General features: G+C 41.6%; 1 protein-coding gene across 1 annotated transcript in view; it reads right to left on the reverse strand.

Annotated features, from left to right (window-relative positions):
- The window catches only part of susd5 (sushi domain containing 5), a 227,277-nt gene that overhangs the window by 38,660 nt on the left and 169,728 nt on the right, over positions 1-18,889 (reverse strand). The window contains exon 3 of the mRNA XM_070874416.1: positions 7,462-7,577. Within this exon, the coding sequence (XP_070730517.1) occupies positions 7,462-7,577 (116 nt within the window). The remainder of the gene's footprint in view (positions 1-7,461; positions 7,578-18,889) is intronic.

Consider the following 18,889-nt stretch of genomic DNA (forward strand, 5'->3'; position numbering starts at 1 on the left):
CTTCCTGCATCTAACCTGTCTAACCCCGTCAGAATTTTAAACGTTTCTATGAGATCCCCTCTCATTCTTCTAAACTCTAGTGAATACAAGCCCAGTTGATCCAGTCTTTCTTGATATGTCAGTCCCGCCATCCCGGGAAACAGTCTGGTGAACCTTCGCTGCGCTCCCTCAATAGCAAGAATGTCCTTCCTCAAGTTAGGAGACCGAAACTGTACACAATACTCCAGGTGTGGCCTCACCAAGGCCCTGTACAACTGTAGTAACACCTCCCTGCCCCTGTACTCAAATCCCCTTGCTATGAAGGCCAACATGCCATTTGCTTTCTTAACCGCCTGCTGTACCTGCATGCCAACCTTCAATGACTGATGTGCCTCCCCTTTTCCTAATCTGTCACCATTCAGATAATAGTCTGTCTCTCTATTTTTACCACCAAAATGGATAACCTTACATTTATCCACATTATACTTCATCTGCCATGCATTTGCCCACTCACCTAACCTATCTAAGTCACTCTGCAGCCTCATAGCATCCTCCTCTCAGCTCACACTGCCACCCAACTTAGTGTCATCTGCAAATTTGGAGATACTACATTTAATCCCCTCGTCTAAATCATTAATGTACAATGTAAACAGCTGGGGCCCCAGCACAGAACCTTGCGGCACCCCACTAGTCACTGCCTGCCATTCCGAAAAGTACCCATTTACTCCCACTCTTTGCTTCCTGTCTGCCAACCAGTTCTCAATCCACGTCAGCACACTACCCCCATTCCCATGTTCTTTAACTTTGCACATTAATCTCTTGTGTGGGACCTTGTCGAAAGCTTTCTGAAAGTCCAAATACACCACATTTGGTTCAACTGGTTCTCCCTTGTCCACTCTACTGGAAACATCATCAAAAAATTCCAGAAGATTTGTCAAGCATGATTTCCCTTTCACAAATCCATGCTGACTTGGACCTATCATGTCACCTCTTTCCAAATGCGCTGCTATGATATCCTTAATAATTGATTCCATTATTTTACCCACTACTGATGTCAGGCTGACCGGTCTATAATTCCGTTTTCTCTTTCCCTCATTTTTTAAAAAGTGGGGTTACATTGGCTACCCTCCACTCCATAGGAACTGATCCAGAGTCTATGGAATGTTGGAAAATGACTGTCAATGCATCCGCTATTTCCAAGGCCACCTCCTTAAGTACTCTGGGATACAGACCATCAGGCCCTGGGGATTTATCGGCCTTCAATCCCATCAATTTCCCCAACACAATTTCCCGACTAATAAGGATTTCTCTCAGTTCCTCCTTCTTACTAGACCCTCTGACCCCTTTTATATCCGGAAGGTTGTTTGTGTCCTCCTTAGTGCATACCGAACCAAAGTACTTGTTCAATTGGTCTGCCATTTCTTTGTTCCCCGTTATGACTTCCCCTGATTCTGACTGCAGGGGACCTACGTTTATCTTTACTAATCTTTTTCTCTTTACGATCTATAGAAGCTTTTGCAGTCCATCTTAATGTTCCCTGCAAGCTTCCTCTCGTACTCTATTTTCCCTGCCCTAATCAAACCCTTTGTCCTCCTCTGCTGAGTTCTAAATTTCTCCCAGTCCCCAGGTTCACTGCTATTTCTGGCTAATTTGTATGTCACTTCCTTGCTTTAATACTATCCCTGATTTCCCTTGATAGCCACGGTTGAGCCACCTTCCTTTTTTTATTTTTACGCCAGACAGGGATGTACAATTGTTATAGTTCATCCATGCGGTCTCTAAATGTCTGCCATTGCCCATCCACTGTCAACCCCTTACGTATCATTCACCAATCTGTCCTAGCCAATTCACGCCTCATACCTTCAAAGTTACCCTTCTTTAAGTTCTGGACCATGGTCTCTGAATTAACTGTTTCATTCTCCATCCAAATGTAGAATTCCACCATATTATGGTCACTCTTCCCCAAGGGGTCTCGCACAACGAGATTGCTAATTAATCCTCTCTCATTACACAACACCCAGTCTAAGATGGCCTCCCCCCTAGTTGGTTCCTCGACATATTGGTCTAGAAAACCATCCCTTCTGCACTCCAGGAAATCCTCCTCCACTGTATTGCTTCCAGTTTGGTTAGCCTAATCTATATGCATATTAAAGTCACCCATGATAACTGCTACACCTTTATTGCATGCATCCCTAATTTCCTTTTTGATGCCCTCCCCAACATCACTACTACTGTTTGGAGGTCTGTACACAACTCCCACTAACTTTTTTTGCCTTTTGGTGTTCTGCAGCTCTACCCATATAGATTCCTCATCATCCAAACTAATGTCCTTCCTAACTATTGCATTAATCTCCTCTTTATCCAGCAATGCTACCCCACCTCTTTTTCCTTTTATTCTATCCTTCCTGAATGTTGAATACCCTTGGATGTTGAGTTCCCAGCCCTGATCATCCTGGAGCCATGTTTCTGTAATCCCAATCACATCATATCTGTTAACATCTATTTGCACAGTTAATTCATCCACCTTATTACGGATACTCCTTGCATTAAGACACAAAGCCTTCAGGCTTGTTTTTTTTAACACCCTTTGTCCTTTTAGAATTATGATGTAGTGTGGCCCTTTTTATTTCTTGACAAAAACCAAGAAACTATAGACCAGTTAGCCTAACATCTGTGGTTGGGAAAATGTTGGAGTCCATTATTAAAGAAGCAGTAACACAACATTTGGAAAAGCAAAATTTGGTCAGGGAAAGTCAGCATGGATTTATGAAGGGGAAGTCATGTTTGATAAATTTGCTGGATTTCTTTGAGAATGTAACAAACAGGCTGGATAAAGGGGAACCAGTGGATGTGGTGTATTTGGACTTCCAGAAGGCATTCGACAAGGTGCCACATAAAAGGTTACTGCACAAGATAGAAGTTCACGGGGTTGGGGGTAATATATTAGCAAGGATAGAAGATTGGCTGACAAACAGAAAACAGAGACTCGGGATAAATGGTTCATTCTCTGGTTGGCAATCAGTAATGAGTGGGGTGCCGCAGGGATCAGTGCTGGGACCCCAACTATTTACAATCTATAGAAACGACTTGGAAGAGGGGACTGAGTGTAACGTAGCCAAGTTTGCTGACGATACAAAGATGGGAGGAAGGGTAATTAAGTACCTTCATTCTATGTATCATTATCAGTTAGCACAAAGTTTCCTCCATGGCCAGTATATTAATGCTAATTGCCCAAAATTGAACTCTATTGCGTGTGCTTTTCCATGCCCTTATTTCTAATGGCCATGGTCGTATTGGTCTGTCATAGAATTTGTTTGTGGTAATGAGTGAATTTTTATCATCTGTATTGGAAAAGTTAAGAATGAGTAAAGGCCATTTATATTTCCCAGGCCAATCTAGCATCCAACTGTGTAGTCCTTATTACTAGGGGGATCAAGGGGTATGGCGAGAAAGCAGGAATGGGGTACTGAAGTTGCATGTTCAGCCATGAACTCATTGAATGGCGGTGCAGGCCCGAAGGGCCGAATGGCCTATTCCTGCACCTATTTTCTATGTTTCTATGTAATGTGTGAGGAGGATATAAAGAGGCTGCAGGAGAACATAGACAGGCTAAGTGAGTGTGCAAAAAATTGGCAGATGGAGTATAATGTTGGAAAATTTGCAACTATTTGCAGTCGTCAGACAACCGAGGTGAATCGCCTGCAGGTTCAAAGTAAAAGGCGATGGGAGCACAAAGTCTCCTGGGACAACACATTGCTCAAAGGTGTCCATATGTGAAGGTTGAGTGTTTCTTCTGCAGGAAAACTGGGCATCTGGCAAAGGCATGCCGACTGAAGGATAAACCAGTTTTCAAAGCTATGAGTGGAAATCCCCAGAGACTACATAGCATGGAAGAACTACAACAGGACGTGGAGATGTTAGAGTTAAATGTCATCAGGAGCACGAGGTTAACGGACAGCGATTCGAAAACGATCATAATCCACATAGGTGTTGCGGGATTCAAGATACCAATGGAAATCGACACTGGTGCATCCGTGAGTGTAGTACTGGAGTTGCTATACCTTGACAAATTGCGTGATTTCCCATTGGAGAAATCCAAGATAGAGCTGCGAGGCTACTCGGGAGAGCACATTCCTGTGGTAGGTCGTATCACTGTACCGGTGAAATACAAGGATCAATTTCAGAGCTTGCCTCTAATAGTAGGGAAAGGAGACAAGTCTGCCTTACTAGGAAGAAATTGGTTGGGATCACTGAAGCTGGATTGGAGTGAGATTTTCTGGGTTGAAACGAGATTTGCATCAATGGATGATGTTATCAAGAGTTATCCGAAGGTGTTCTGTGAAACTGGCAGTCAGATCCAAGGTTTCAAGGCAAGTGTCAGGGTACAGAAGGATGCTAGATCAGTTTACTGCAAGCCACGTTCCGCACCAAATGCACTCAAGGAAAAAGTTGAGCAAGAACTCAAAAGACTAGAGACTGAGAACATTATTTCTAAGATAGATCGATGTAATTGGGCTACACCCATTGTTGTACCTAAGTCCGATGGTAAGGTAAGACTGTGTGGTGATTATAAGGTAACCGTAAACCAGGTTCTAGAAGGTAATATCCCCAATACATTGCCAAATGTAGAAGATGTGTTCTCAACACTGAAAGGTGGTTAGATTTTCTCAAAGTTGGATCTTACGAATGCCTACTTACAGCTTCAACTAGATGAGGAGTCCAAGTCATGTTTGACTATAAATAATCATCTTGGTCTATATCAATTTAATAGTTTGGAGTGTTTTCTGCCCCTGCCATATTTCAAGGGGTGATAAACCAGATTTTTCAAGGTATTGAAGGGGTAGTATGTTATTTTGATGACATACTAATTTCAGCACCAAATAGGCAAATTCATAATAACATATTGAATGAAGTTCTCAAACGGCTAGAGAAGCACATAGTACGAGTATCTGCTCGTAAATGTGAGTTATTTCAAAACTCAGTGGAGTACTTAGGGTACAGAGTAGACAAAGATGGTTTACATCCAACCATGGGAAAGCTGGATGCAATCAGAAATGCACCCACTCCCCAGAATGTCACTGAACTTCGATCATTTTTGGGCCTTTTGAATTATTATGGGAAGTTCCTACCAAATTTGGCTGCAGTATTACATCCACTGAATGAACTATTGAAAAAACAGGTCCATTAGAGTTGGTAAAAAGAATGCGATACAGCATTCAAGGAATGTAAAAGTGAATTGGTAGAGGGCACCATGTTAGTTCACTATGATGTATCTAAGGAGATTAAGCTAGCATGTGATGCCTCTCCGTATGGATTTGGGGTAGTGATCTCTCATGTGTCACGTAGTGGGGAGGAGAGACCAATTGCTTTTGCTTCACACACTCTCAGTGCCAGTGAGAGTAATTATGCGCAAATTGAAAGGGAAGCTTTGGTATTAATTTTTGGGGTCAAGAAGTTTCACAAATACTTGTATGGTCATAAGTTTACCATCGTTATGGACCATAAGCCCCTGACAGCAATCCTCCATCCAAAGTCCCCAGTTCCAACATTAGCTGCAGCACGAATGCAGAGATGGGCTTTGATTTTGTCAGCATATACATATGATATTGAATACAGATGATCAGCTGATCACAGTAATGCTGATGCTATGTCTAGATTGCCTTCCCCATCACAAGTTACACCAGATAGGGAGGAAATGTTCTATTTTTCATACATTGATGAACTGCCAGTCACAGCTAGATAGATTGGTAGAGCAACCAAATGTGACCCAGTGATGTAAAATGTTTTTGATTATATTGCAAATGGACGTAGTTATTTATGGTGGCCAGGGCTTGATAAAGATATAGAGTACATCATGAGTCAGTGTATGACATGTCAATCGATAAGCAAGCAACCACCACCAGTACCATTACAGCCATGGAAATGGCCTCCCAGGGTATGGCAACGGCTACATATCGATTTTGCTGAGCTAGTAGGACAGCAATTGTTCATTGTGATTGATAGCCATTCGAAGTGGGTCGAGGTGTTTCCAATGTGGAAAATAACAAATAAAACATTAGACATTTTGCGAAGTTTATTTTCTTCATTTGGCCTCCCAGAAGAAATTGTTTCTAATAATGGACCGCAATTTTGTTCAGAACAATTTGCACAGTTCACCAGTAAAAATGGGGTGAAAAATACCAAGGTTCCACCATACCACCCTGCTTCGAATGAGCGCACTGTACAAATTGTAAAATGTGCCCTCATAAAACAAATGTTGGATCCAAATCCAAAGAAACGACAGTTATCACTGGATCACAAATTGGCTAATTTTCTAATTACATATTGTAATACACCTCAAACAACAACTGGTAGAACAGCAGCAGCGTTGTTTCTCAAACGACAGTCATGAGCCAGATTCTCATTGTTAAAACCAAATTTGGCACGGTTCGTAGAAGAGACACAAAGAAGAAAGAAAGAGAATTATGACAGAGATAGGGTAAGAGAAGTGTGAAATTAAATCAGAAGGTTAGAGTGAAGAACCATTACCATAAATGGGTAAAGTGGTTACTAGGAAGAGTGGTGAAGATATGTGGCCCTCGCACATATTTTGTCAAGATGTTTGATAATGGACAGATTGGGTTTGTTCACATTGATCATATTTTACCGACAGACATGGAAGGAGTTGAAGGTGGGAATGATTCAATTATTTCTGACTCATCAGATAGTTTTGATATACCAGTAGCAAATCCTAAATCCAATGTACTGGAAACAAATCCAGGACAGAATCAGAATTTAAGTCTGAGTCCGAGTCGGGAAAACAAACAGTCTGAAGTTAGAGAGTTCAAATGGAAATCAAGGGCATCCCTTGGAGGAAACCTTTCCTCAGGATCAGCCTTGAATGAGTTTGAATTCGACATCATGTTTGGAAGGTTCTGTTCGAGAGCGAAGGTATCCTCTTCGAAACAGAAAACAAGTGGTTAAGCTTAATTTGTAAATATAGAAAAAAAGTCCATATCCTTTGTTATGTATAACCAAGCAAGTTATGTATGATGATTGTTGTAATAATAACTTCTTCATTAAGGAGGAAGAAGTGTAAAGTCTGTAGCTCCACACTGAACATATTGTGTTACTGCAACGGAGTGTTTAATAAACAGACAGGTCACATGACAAGAAGCAGGAAGCTTCCACAAAGTTCCGGAAGATCTGCCATTTTAAAAGACTTGTGTGAAGTGTGCTCTCGTGGAAATACTACACCAACAATATCTCGATTCTCAGTCCAGTGCAAATCCTGCCTCTCAGCCTTCGCTGGAACTCCCCGAACATCTGTTTTCTCTTTTTGTTACATCAGCCCACAGGAAGAATCTTAAACCTGTGCGACCCCATTTCAATTTAAAACATCTCTTCAACATAACTGATTTCCAAATCCCTTCTGTGGAAAAATGGACAAAAATCACAAAATGCGACAGACACGTCGAGCATGTGGAGTGATGTAGCACTAACCTTGGTCTTTAATGCAGAATGAATCATATCGACCACTTGACGAAGCTGCTTCAGTTTTTACATAGATGGTTTGGTGGTCCTGTTGGCCAAAGCCAACGTTACTGCACATGGTCATCCTGAGTGTAAACAGAAACAAAATTCATCAATGTTGCGCTATACTCTGGATTGGGAGCTGCTCGTTAATTTACATTCGATTTATTCCTCACCCTGTTGATCCCTCATTTTTAACCCATCTTTAAGAGGCTCTAGCCCTCCATCCCGCACCATTCTCGGACCAGGAACTCGAGCAGGTTACCAGGATTACACTGTGCATTCCTCACATGGTTCTTGTACATGTGGAAGACTCCATAGAATTATTGGCATTTAGATGTCCCCTTCCTGTAGGTAAATAGCCTGCTGATGGATGGGCTGAGATTCCTGTGGGATTTGTCCAGCGAGAGATCGACAGAATCCATGGAGAAATGGCGTAAACAGTTTTGTCTCCAGGGCTGTGCCAATTTCTAGCAAAGCTTATGGCAGGAAATTGGAATGCTCTGTGAAAATGCAGGGTACCATGAGTTTACCACATGAGGATCCACAAGTGGGAATCAGCGCTCAAGGTAGGGACACCAATTCTCGTTGGGCATGATTTCCTGTTTCCAATCACCCCCCCACTCACACTCCTGCCATTGGTCGACTGTCCTCATAGTGCTTTGCAAATTAAGAGGGGTTTTGATAGAGTAAATAAGGAGAAACTGTTTCCACTGGCAGGAGGGTCAGTAACCAGAGGACACAGTTTTAAAATAATTGGCAAAAGAACTAGAGGGGAGATGAAAAGACATGAAATGTGGCTGTGAGGTTACTTTCAGCCAGACGCCTGAGATGAAAGATTCCTCTTCTTGCTGTTTGTAAAAGACTTCAGTGCGATGTGTTTGAGTGATCGGAGCTCAGTTCAGACTGGGCACACTTGCATACAGTGCGAAACTGTTCATATTCTGACACATGGGCACTACCACTATCTAGGGAGAGATTAACTGGAATCTAGAGAGAGATTAACTGGAATCTAGAAAGAGATTAACTGGAATCGAAAGAGAGATTAACTGGAATCTAGAGAGAGTAACTGGAATCCAGAGAGAGATTAACTGGAATCTAGGGAGAGATTAACTGGAATCTAGAGAGAGATTAACTGGAATCTAGAGAGAGATTTACTGGAATATAGAGAGAGATTAACTGGAATCTAGGGAGAGATTAACTGGAATCCAGAGAGAGGTTAATTGGGATCGAGAGAGAGATTAACTGGAATCCAGAGATAGATTAACTGGAATCCAGAGATAGATTAACTGGAATCTAGGGAGAGATCAACTGGAATCTAGAGAGAGATTAACTGGAATCTAGAGAGAGAGGTTAATTGGAATCGAGGAAGAGATTAACTGGAATCCAAAGAGAGATTAACTAGAATCCAGAGAGAGATTAACTGGAATCGAGAGAGAGATTAAGTGGAATCGAGAGAGAGATTAAGTGGAATCCAGAGAGAGACTAACTAATCCAGAGCGATTAACCTGAATCTAGAGAGAGATTAACTGGAATCTAGAGAGAGATTAACTGGAATCGAGAGAGAGATTAACTGGAATCCAGAGAGAGGTTAACTGGGATCGAGAGAGAGATTAACTGGAATCCAGAGAGAGATTAACTGGAATCCAGAGATAGATCAACTGGAATCTAGGGCGAGATTAACTAGAATCTAGGGAGAGATCAACTGGAATCTAGAGAGAGATTAACTGGAATCTAGAGAGAGAGGTTAACTGGAATCCAGGAAGAGATTAACTGGAATCCAGAGAGAGATTAACTAGAATCCAGAGAGAGATTAACTGGAATCCAGAGAGAGATTAACTGGAATCGAGAGAGAGATTAAGTGGAATCGAGAGAGAGATTAAGTGGAATCGAGAGAGAGACTAACTGTAATCCAGAGCGATTAACCTGAATCTAGAGAGAGATTAACTGGAATCTAGAGAGAGATTAACTGGAATACAGAGAGAGATTAACTGGAATCCAGGGAGAGATTTACTGGAATCCAGGGAGAGATTAACGGGAATCTAGAGAGAGATTAACCGGAAATGAGAGAGAGATTAACTGGAATCTAGGGAGAGATTAACTGGAATCTAGGGAGAGATTAACTGGAATCTAGGGAGAGATTAACTGGAATCTAGAGAGAGCGATTAACTGGAATCTAGAGAGAGATTAACTGGAATCCAGAGAGAGATTAACTGGAATCTAGAGAGAGATTAACTAGAATCCAGAGAGAGATTAAGTGGAATCCAGAGAGAGATTAAGTGTAATCCAGAGAGAGACTAACTGTAATCCAGAGCGATTAACCTGAATCTAGAGAGAGATTAACTGGAATCTAGAGAGAGATTAACTGGAATCTAGAGAGAGAGAGATTAACTGGAATCCAGGGAGAGATTAACTGGAATACAGAGAGAGATTAACTAGAATCGAGAGAGAGATTAACTGGAATCCAGGGAGAGATTTACTGGAATCTAGGGAGAGATTTACTGGAATCTAGGGAGAGATCAACTGGAATCTAGGGAGAGATCAACTGGAATCTAGAGCGAGATGAACTGGAATCTAGAGATAGATTAACTGGAATCGAGAGATAGATTAACTGGAATCGAGAGAGTGTTTAACTGGAATCCAGTGAGAGATTAATTGGAATCTAGGGAGAGATTAGCTGGAATCTAGGGAGAGATCTACTGGAATTTCGAGAGAGACAGAGCAACTGGAATCTAGGTGGAGATTAACTGGAATCTCGGGAGAGATTCGCTGGAATCCAGAGAGAGATTAACTGTAATCTAGAGAGAGATTAACTGGAATCTAGAGAGAGCGATTAACTGGAACCTAGGGAGAGATTAACTGGAATCTAGAGAGAGATGAACCGGAATCTAAGGAGAGATAACTGGAATCTAGAGAGAGATTAACTGGAATCTGGAGAGAGATTAACTGGAATCTAGGGAGAGATAAACTGGAATCTAGGGAGAGATAAACTGGAATCTAGGGAGAGATAAACTGGAATCTAGGGAGAGATAAACTGGAATCTAGAGAGATCGATTAACTGGAATCTAGGGAGAGCGATTAACTGGAATCCAGAGCGTATTTAACTGGAATCTGGGGAGGGATTAACTGGAATCCAGAGAGAGATTAACTGGAATCCAGAGCGAGATTAACTGGAATCTAGGGAGAGATTAATTGGAATCTAGGGAGAGATTAGCTGGAATCTAGGGAGAGATTAGCTGGAATCTAGGGAGAGATCTACTGGGATCTAGAGAGAGACAGAGCAACTGGAATCTAGGTGGAGATTAACTGGAATCTAGGTGGAGATTAACTGGAATCTAGGGAGAGATCAACTGGAATCTGGGGGGAGATTAACTGGAATCTAGGGAGAGATTAACTGGAATCTAGAGAGAGATTAATTGGAATCTAGAGAGAGATTCACTGGAATCCAGAGAGAGATTAACTGTAATCTAGAGAGAGCGATTAACTGGAATCTATGGAGAGATTAACTGGAATCCAGAGAGAGATGAACTGAAATCTAGAGAGAGATTAACTGGAATCTAGAGCAAGATTAACTGGAATCTAGGGAGAGATTAACTGGAATCGAGAGAGAGATTAACTGGAATCGAGAGAGAGATTAACTGGAATCGAGAGAGAGATTAAGTGGAATCCAGAGAGAGACTAACTGTAATCCAGAGCGATTAACCTGAATCTAGAGAGAGATTAACTGGAATCTAGAGAGATTAACTCGAATCCAAGGAGAGATTAACTGGAATCTAGAGAGAGATTAACTGGAATCTAGAGAGAGACGAACTGGAATCTAGAGAGAGACGAACTGGAATCTAGAGAGTGACGAACTGGAATCTAGAGAGAGATTAACTGGAATCGAGACAGAAGTTAACTGCAATCTAAGGAGGCATACACTGGAATCTAGAGAGAGATTAACTGGAATCTAGAGAGAGATTAACTGGAATCTAGAGAGAGATTAACTGGAATCCAGAGAGAGATTAACTGGAATCCAGAGATAGATTAACTGGAATCCAGAGATAGATTAACTGGAATCTAGAGAGAGATTAACTGGAATCTAGAGAGAGATTAACTGGAATCCAGAGAGAGATTAACTGGAATCCAGAGAGAGATTAACTGGAATCTGGGGAGAGATTAACTGGAAGCTAGAGAGAGATTAACTGGAAGCTAGAGAGAGATTAACTGGAATCTAGAGAGAGGTTAACTGGGATCGAGGAAGAGATTAACTGGAATCCAGAGAGAGATTAACTAGAATCCAGAGAGAGATTAAGTGGAATCCAGAGAGAGATTAAGTGGAATCCAGAGAGAGATTAAGTGGAATCGAGAGAGAGATTAAGTGGAATCCAGAGAGAGACTAACTGTAATCCAGAGCGATTACCTGAATCTAGAGAGAGATTAACTGGAATCTAGAGAGAGATTGACTGGAATCTAGGGAGAGATTAACTGGAATACAGAGAGAGATTAACTAGAATACAGAGAGAGATTAACTGGAATCCAGGGAGAGATTGACTGGAATCTGTGGAAAGATCAACTGGAATATAGAGAGATTAACTGGAACCTAGGGAGAGATAAACTGGAATCTAGGGAGAGATAATCTGGAATCTAGGGAGAGATAATCTGGAATCTAGAGAGAGATTCACTGGAATCTAGAGAGAGATCAACCTGGAATCTAGGGAGAGATTAACTGGGTAACTGGAATCTAGCGAGAGGTTAACTGGGATCTGGGGAGAGATTAACTAGAATCCAGGGAGAGATTAACTGGAATGTAGAGAGATTAACTGGAATCCAGGGAGAGATTAACTGGAATCCAGGGAGAGATTAACTAAAATGTAGAGAGATTAACTGGAATCTAGGGAGAGATTAACTGGGTAACTGGAATCTCGAGAGAGAGAGAGAGAGAGAGAGAGAGAGGTTAACTGGGACCTGGGGAGAGATTAACTGGAATCTAGGGAGTGAGTAACTGGAATCTGGGGAGAGAGTAACTGGAATCTAGGGAGAGATAAACTGGAATCTAGGGAGAGAGATTAACTGGAATCTAGGGAGAGATTAACTGGAATCTGGGGACAGATTAACTGCAATCTAGGGAGAGATTAACTGGAATCTAGAGAGAGATCAACTGGAACATAGGGAGAGATCAACTGGAATCTAGGGAGGGATTAACTGGGTGACTGGAATCTAGAGAGAGATTAACTGAGATCTGGGGAGAGATTAACTGGAACCCGGGGAGAGATTAACGGGAATCTAGGTAGAGATTAACTGGAATCCAAGAGCGATAAACTGGAATCGAGGGAGAGATTAACTGGAATCTGGAGAGATTAATTGCAATTTAGAGAGATTATCTGGAATCGAGGGAGAGATTAACTGGCAACTGGAATCTAGAGAGAGGATAACTGGGATCTGGGGAGAGATTTACTGGAATCAGAGGAGAGATCAACTGGAATCCAAAGAGAGATTAACTGGAATCTAGAGAGAGATCAACTGAAATCTGGAGAGAGTTTAACTGGAATCTAGAGAGCAATGGACTGGAATCTAGAGAGAGATGACTGGAATCCAGAGCGACATTAACTGGAATCTAGGGAGAGATGAACTGGAATCAAGAGAGAGATTAACTGGAATCTAGGGAGAGATTAACTGGAATCTCGGGAGAGATTAACTGGAATCTAGAGAGTGCGATTAACTGGAATCTAGAGAGAGCGATTGACTGGAATCCAGAGCGAGATGAATTGGAATCTAGAGAGAGATTAACTGGAATCCAGAGAGAGATTAATTGGAAACGAGAGAGATTAACTGGAATCTAGGGAGAGATTAACTGGAATCTGGAGAGAGAACAACTGGAATCTAGGGAGAGATTAACTGGAATCTAGGGAGAGATTAACTGGAATCTAGGGAGAGATTAACTGGTAACAAGGGAGAGATTAACTGGTATCAAGGGAGAGATTAACTGGTATCAAGGGAGAGATTAACTGATATCTAGGGAGAGTTTAACTGGAATCTAGAGAGTGTTTGACTGGAATCTAGGGAGGGATTAACTGGAATCCAGAGAGAGATTAGCTGGAATCTCGGGAGAGATCTACTGGAATATAGAGAAAGAGAGAAACTGGAATCTAGGTGGAGATTAACTGGAATCTAGAGAGAGATTCACTGGAATCCAGAGAGAGATTAACTGGAATCTAGAGAGAGATTAACTGGAATCTAGAGAGAGCGATTAACTGGAATCGAGAGAGAGATCAACTGGAATCTAGGGAGAGATTAACTGGAATCTGGAGAGAGATGAACTGGAATCTAGACAGAAGTTAACTGGAATCTAAGGAGGGATTCACTGGAATCCAGGGAGAGATTAACTGGAATCCAGGGAGAGATTAACTGGAATCCAGGGAGAGATTAACTGGAATCCAGAGAGAGGTTAACTGGGATCTCGGAAGAGATTAACTGGAATCTAGAGAGAGATTAACTGGAAACTAGAGAGAGATTAACTGGAATCCAGGGAGAGATTAACTGGAATCTAGGGAGAGATTAACTGGAATCTCGGAAGAGATTAACTGGAATCCAGGGAGAGATTAACTGGAATCCAGGGAGATATTAACTGGAATCTAAAGAGAGGTTAACTGGAATCGAGAGAGAGATTAACTGGAATCTACAGAGCAATTTACTGGAATCTAGAGAGAGGTTAACTGGAATCTCGGAAGAGATTAACTGGAATCTAGAGAGAGTTTAACTAGAATCCAGAAAGAGATTAACTGGAATCCAGAGCGATTAATCTGAATCTAGAGAGAGATTTACTGGAATCCAGGGAGAGAATAACGGGAATCTAGAGAGAGATTAACTGGAAACGAGAGATAGATTAACTGGAATCTAGGGAGAGATTAACTGGTATCTAGGGAGAGATTAACTGGAATCTAGAGAGCGCGATTAACTGGAAACGAGAGATAGATTAACTGGAATCTAGGGAGAGATTAACTGGAATCTAGGGAGAGATGAACTGGAATCAAGAGAGAGATTAACTGGAATCTAGGGAGAGATTAACTCTTATCTAGGGAGAGATTAACTGGAATCTAGAGAGAGCGATTAACTCGAATCTAGGGAGAGCGATTAACTGGAATCCAGACCGAGATGAACTGGAATCTAGAGAGAGATTAACTGGAATCCAGAGAGTGTTTAACTGGAATCTAGGGAGGGCTTAACTGGAATCCAGAGAGAGATTAACTGGAATCCAGAGAGAGATTAACTGCAATCCAGAGAGAGATTAATTGGAATCTTGGGAGAGATTAGCTGGAATCTAGGGAGAGATCTATTGGCATCTACAGAAAGATTATCTGGATTCTCGAGAGAGATTAACTGGAATCTAGAGAGAGATTAACTGGAATCCAGAGAGAGATTAACTGGAATCTAGGGAGAGATTAACTGGAATCCAGAGAGAGATTAACTGGAATCTAGAGAGAGATTAACTGGAATCTAGAGAGAGATAACTGGAATCTAGGGAGAGATTAACTGGTATCTAGGGAGAGATTAACTGGAATCTAGAGAGAGCGATTAACTGGAAACGAGAGATAGATTAACTGGAATCTAGGGAGAGATTAGCTGGAATCTAGGGAGAGATCTATTGGAATCTACAGAAAGATTATCTGGAATCTCGAGAGAGAGATTAACTGGAATCTAGAGAGAGATTAACTGGAATCCAGAGAGAGATGAACTGGAATCTAGAGAGAGATGAACTGGAATCTAGAGAGAGATTAACTGAAATCTAGAGAGATTAACTGGAATCTAGCGAGAGATCAACCTGGAATCTAGGGAGAGATTAACTGGGTAACTGGAATCTAGAGAGAGGTTAACTGGGATCTGGGGAGAGATTAACTGGAATCTGGGGAGAGATTAACTAGAATCCAGGGAGAGATTAACTGGAATCCAGGGAGAGATTAACTGGAATCCAGGGAGAGATTAACTGGAATGTAGAGAGATTAACTGGAATCCAGGGAGAGATTAACTGGAATCCAGTGAGAGATTAACTGGAATGTAGAGAGATTAACTGGAATCTAGGGAGAGATTAACTGGGTAACTGGAATCGAGAGAGAGAGAGAGAGAGAGAGAGAGGTTAACTGGGACCTGGGGAGAGATTAACTTGAATCTAGGGAGAGATTAACTGGAATGTAGAGAGATTAACTGGAATCCAGGGAGAGATTAACTGGAATCCAGTGAGAGATTAACTGGAATGTAGAGAGATTAACTGGAATCTAGGGAGAGATTAACTGGGTAACTGGAATCTCGAGAGAGAGAGAGAGAGAGAGAGAGAGAGAGGTTAACTGGGACCTGGGGAGAGATTAACTGGAATCTAGGGAGTGAATAACTGGAATCTGGGGAGAGAGTAACTGGAATCTAGGGAGAGATAAACTGGAATCTAGGGAGAGATTAACAGGAATCTAGAGAGAGAGATTAACTGGAATCTAGGGAGAGATTAACTGGAATCTGGGGACAGATTAACTGCAATCTAGGGAGAGATTAATTGGAATCTAGGGAGAGATTAACTGGAATCTAGAGAGAGATCAACTGGAATCTAGGGAGGGATTAACTGGGTGACTGGAATCTAGAGAGAGATTAACTGAGATCTGGGGAGAGATTAACTGGAACCCGGGGAGAGATTAACGGGAATCTAGGTAGAGATTAACTGGAATCCAAGAGCGATAAACTGGAATCGAGGGAGAGATTAACTGGAATCTGGAGAGATTAATTGCAATTTAGAGAGATTATCTGGAATCGAGGGAGAGATTAACTGGCAACTGGAATCTAGAGAGAGGATAACTAGGATCTGGGGAGAGATTTACTGGAATCAGAGGAGAGATCAACTGGAATCCAAAGAGAGATTAACTGGAATCTAGAGAGAGATCAACTGAAATCTAGAGAGAGAGAGATTAACTGGAATCTGGAGAGAGTTTAACTGGAATCTGGAGAGAGTTTAACTGGAATCTAGAGAGCGATGGACTGGAATCTAGAGAGCGATGACTGGAATCCAGAGAGACATTAACTGGAATCTAGGGAGAGATGAACTGGAATCTAGGGAGAGATGAACTGGAATCAAGAGAGAGATTAACTGGAATCTAGGGTAGAGATTAACTGGAATCTCTGGAGAGATTAACTGGAATCTAGAGAGTGCGATTAACTGGAATCTAGAGAGAGCGATTAACTGGAATCCAGAGCGAGATGAACTGGAATCTAGAGAGAGATTAACTGGAATCCAGAGAGAGATTAATTGGAAATGAGAGAGATTAACTGGAATCTAGGGAGAGATTAACTGGAATCTAGAGAGAGATTAACTGGAATCTAGAGAGAGATTAACTGGTATCAAGGGAGAGATTAACTGGTATCAAGGGAGAGATTAACTGGTATCTCGGGAGAGTTTAACTGGAATCTCGAGAGTGTTTAACTGGAATCTAGGGAGGGATTAACTGGAATCCAGAGAGAGATTAGCTGGAATCTCGGGAGAGATCTACTGGAATATAGAGAAAGAGAGAAACTGGAATCTAGGTGGAGATTAACTGGAATCTAGGGAGGGATTAACTGGAATCCAGAGAGAGATTAGCTGGAATCTCGGGAGAGATCTACTGGAATATAGAGAAAGAGAGAAACTGGAATCTAGGTGGAGATTAACTGAAATCTAGGGAGAGATCAACTGGAATCTGGGGGAGATTAACTGGAATCTAGGGAGTGATTAATTGTAATCTACAGAGCGATTAACTGGAATCTAGAGAGAGATTAACTGGAATCCAGAGAGAGATTAACTGGAATCTAGAGAGAGCGATTAACTGGAATCTAGGGAGAGATTAACTGGAATCCAGAGAGAGATGAACTGGAATCGAGAGAGAGATTAACTGGAATCTAGAGAGAGATTAACTGGTAACAAGGGAGAGATTAACTGGTATCAAGGGAGAGATTAACTGGTATCAAGGGAGAGATTAACTGGTATCTAGGGAGATATTAACTGGTATCTAGGGAGAGTTTAACTGGTATCTAGGGAGATATTAACTGGTATCTAGGGAGAGTTTAACTGGAATCTCGAGAGTGTTTAACTGGAATCTAGGGAGGGATTAACTGGAATCCAGAGAGAGATTAGCTGGAATCTCGGGAGAGATCTACTGGAATATAGAGAAAGAGAGAAACTGGAATCTAGGTGGAGATTAACTGGAATCTAGGGAGAGATCAACTGGAATCTGGGGGAGATTAACTGGAATCTAGGGAGTGATTAATTGTAATCTACAGAGAGATTAACTGGAATCTAGAGAGAGATTAACTGGAATCCAGAGAGAGATTAACTGGAATCTAGAGAGAGCGATTAACTGGAATCGAAGGAGAGATTAACTGGAATCCAGAGAGAGATGAACTGGAATCGAGAGAGAGATCAACTGGAATCTAGGGAGAGATTAACTGGAATCTGGAGAGAGATGAACTGGAATCTAGACAAAAGTTAACTGGAATCTAAGGAGGGATTCAATGGAATCTAAGGAGAGATTAACTGGAATCTCGAGAGAGATTAACTGGAATCTAGGGAGAGATTAACTGGAATAACTGGAATCCAGGGAGAGATTAACTGGAATCTCGGAAGAGATTAACTGGAATCCAGGGAGAGATTAACTGGAATCCAGGGAGAGATTAACTGGAATCCAGGGAGAGATTAACTGGAATAGAGAGAGAGATTAACTGGAATCTACAGAGCAATTTACTGGAATCCAGAGAGAGGTTAACTGGAATCTCGGAAGAGATTAACTGGAATGTATAGAAAGATTAACTAGAATCTAGAGAGAAATTAACTGGAATCTCGAGAGAGAGATTAACTGGAATCTCGAGAGAGTTTAACCGGAATCTAGAGAGAGTTTAACTGGGATCGAGGAAGAGATTAACTGGAATCCAGAGAGAGATTAACTAGAATCCAGAAAGAGATTAACTGGAATCCAGAGCGATTAATCTGAATCTAGAGAGAGATTTACTGGAATCCAGGGAGAGATTAACGGGAATCTAGAGAGAGATTAACTGGAAACGAGACATAGATTAACTGGAATCTAGGGAGAGATTAACTGGTATCTAGGGAGAGATTAACTGGAATCTAGAGAGAGATTAACTGGAAACTAGAGAGAGATTAACTGGAATCCAGGGAGAGATTAACTGGAATCTAGGGAGAGATTAACTGGAATCTCGGAAGAGATTAACTGGAATCCAGGGAGAGATTAACTGGAATCCAGGGAGATATTAACTGGAATCTAAAGAGAGGTTAACTGGAATCGAGAGAGAGATTAACTGGAATCTACAGAGCAATTTACTGGAATCTAGAGAGAGGTTAACTGGAATCTCGGAAGAGATTAACTGGAATCTAGAGAGAGTGTAACTAGAA

This window comes from Pristiophorus japonicus, chromosome 1, assembly GCF_044704955.1.
Source record: "Pristiophorus japonicus isolate sPriJap1 chromosome 1, sPriJap1.hap1, whole genome shotgun sequence".
Lineage (NCBI taxonomy): Eukaryota > Metazoa > Chordata > Chondrichthyes > Pristiophoridae > Pristiophorus > Pristiophorus japonicus.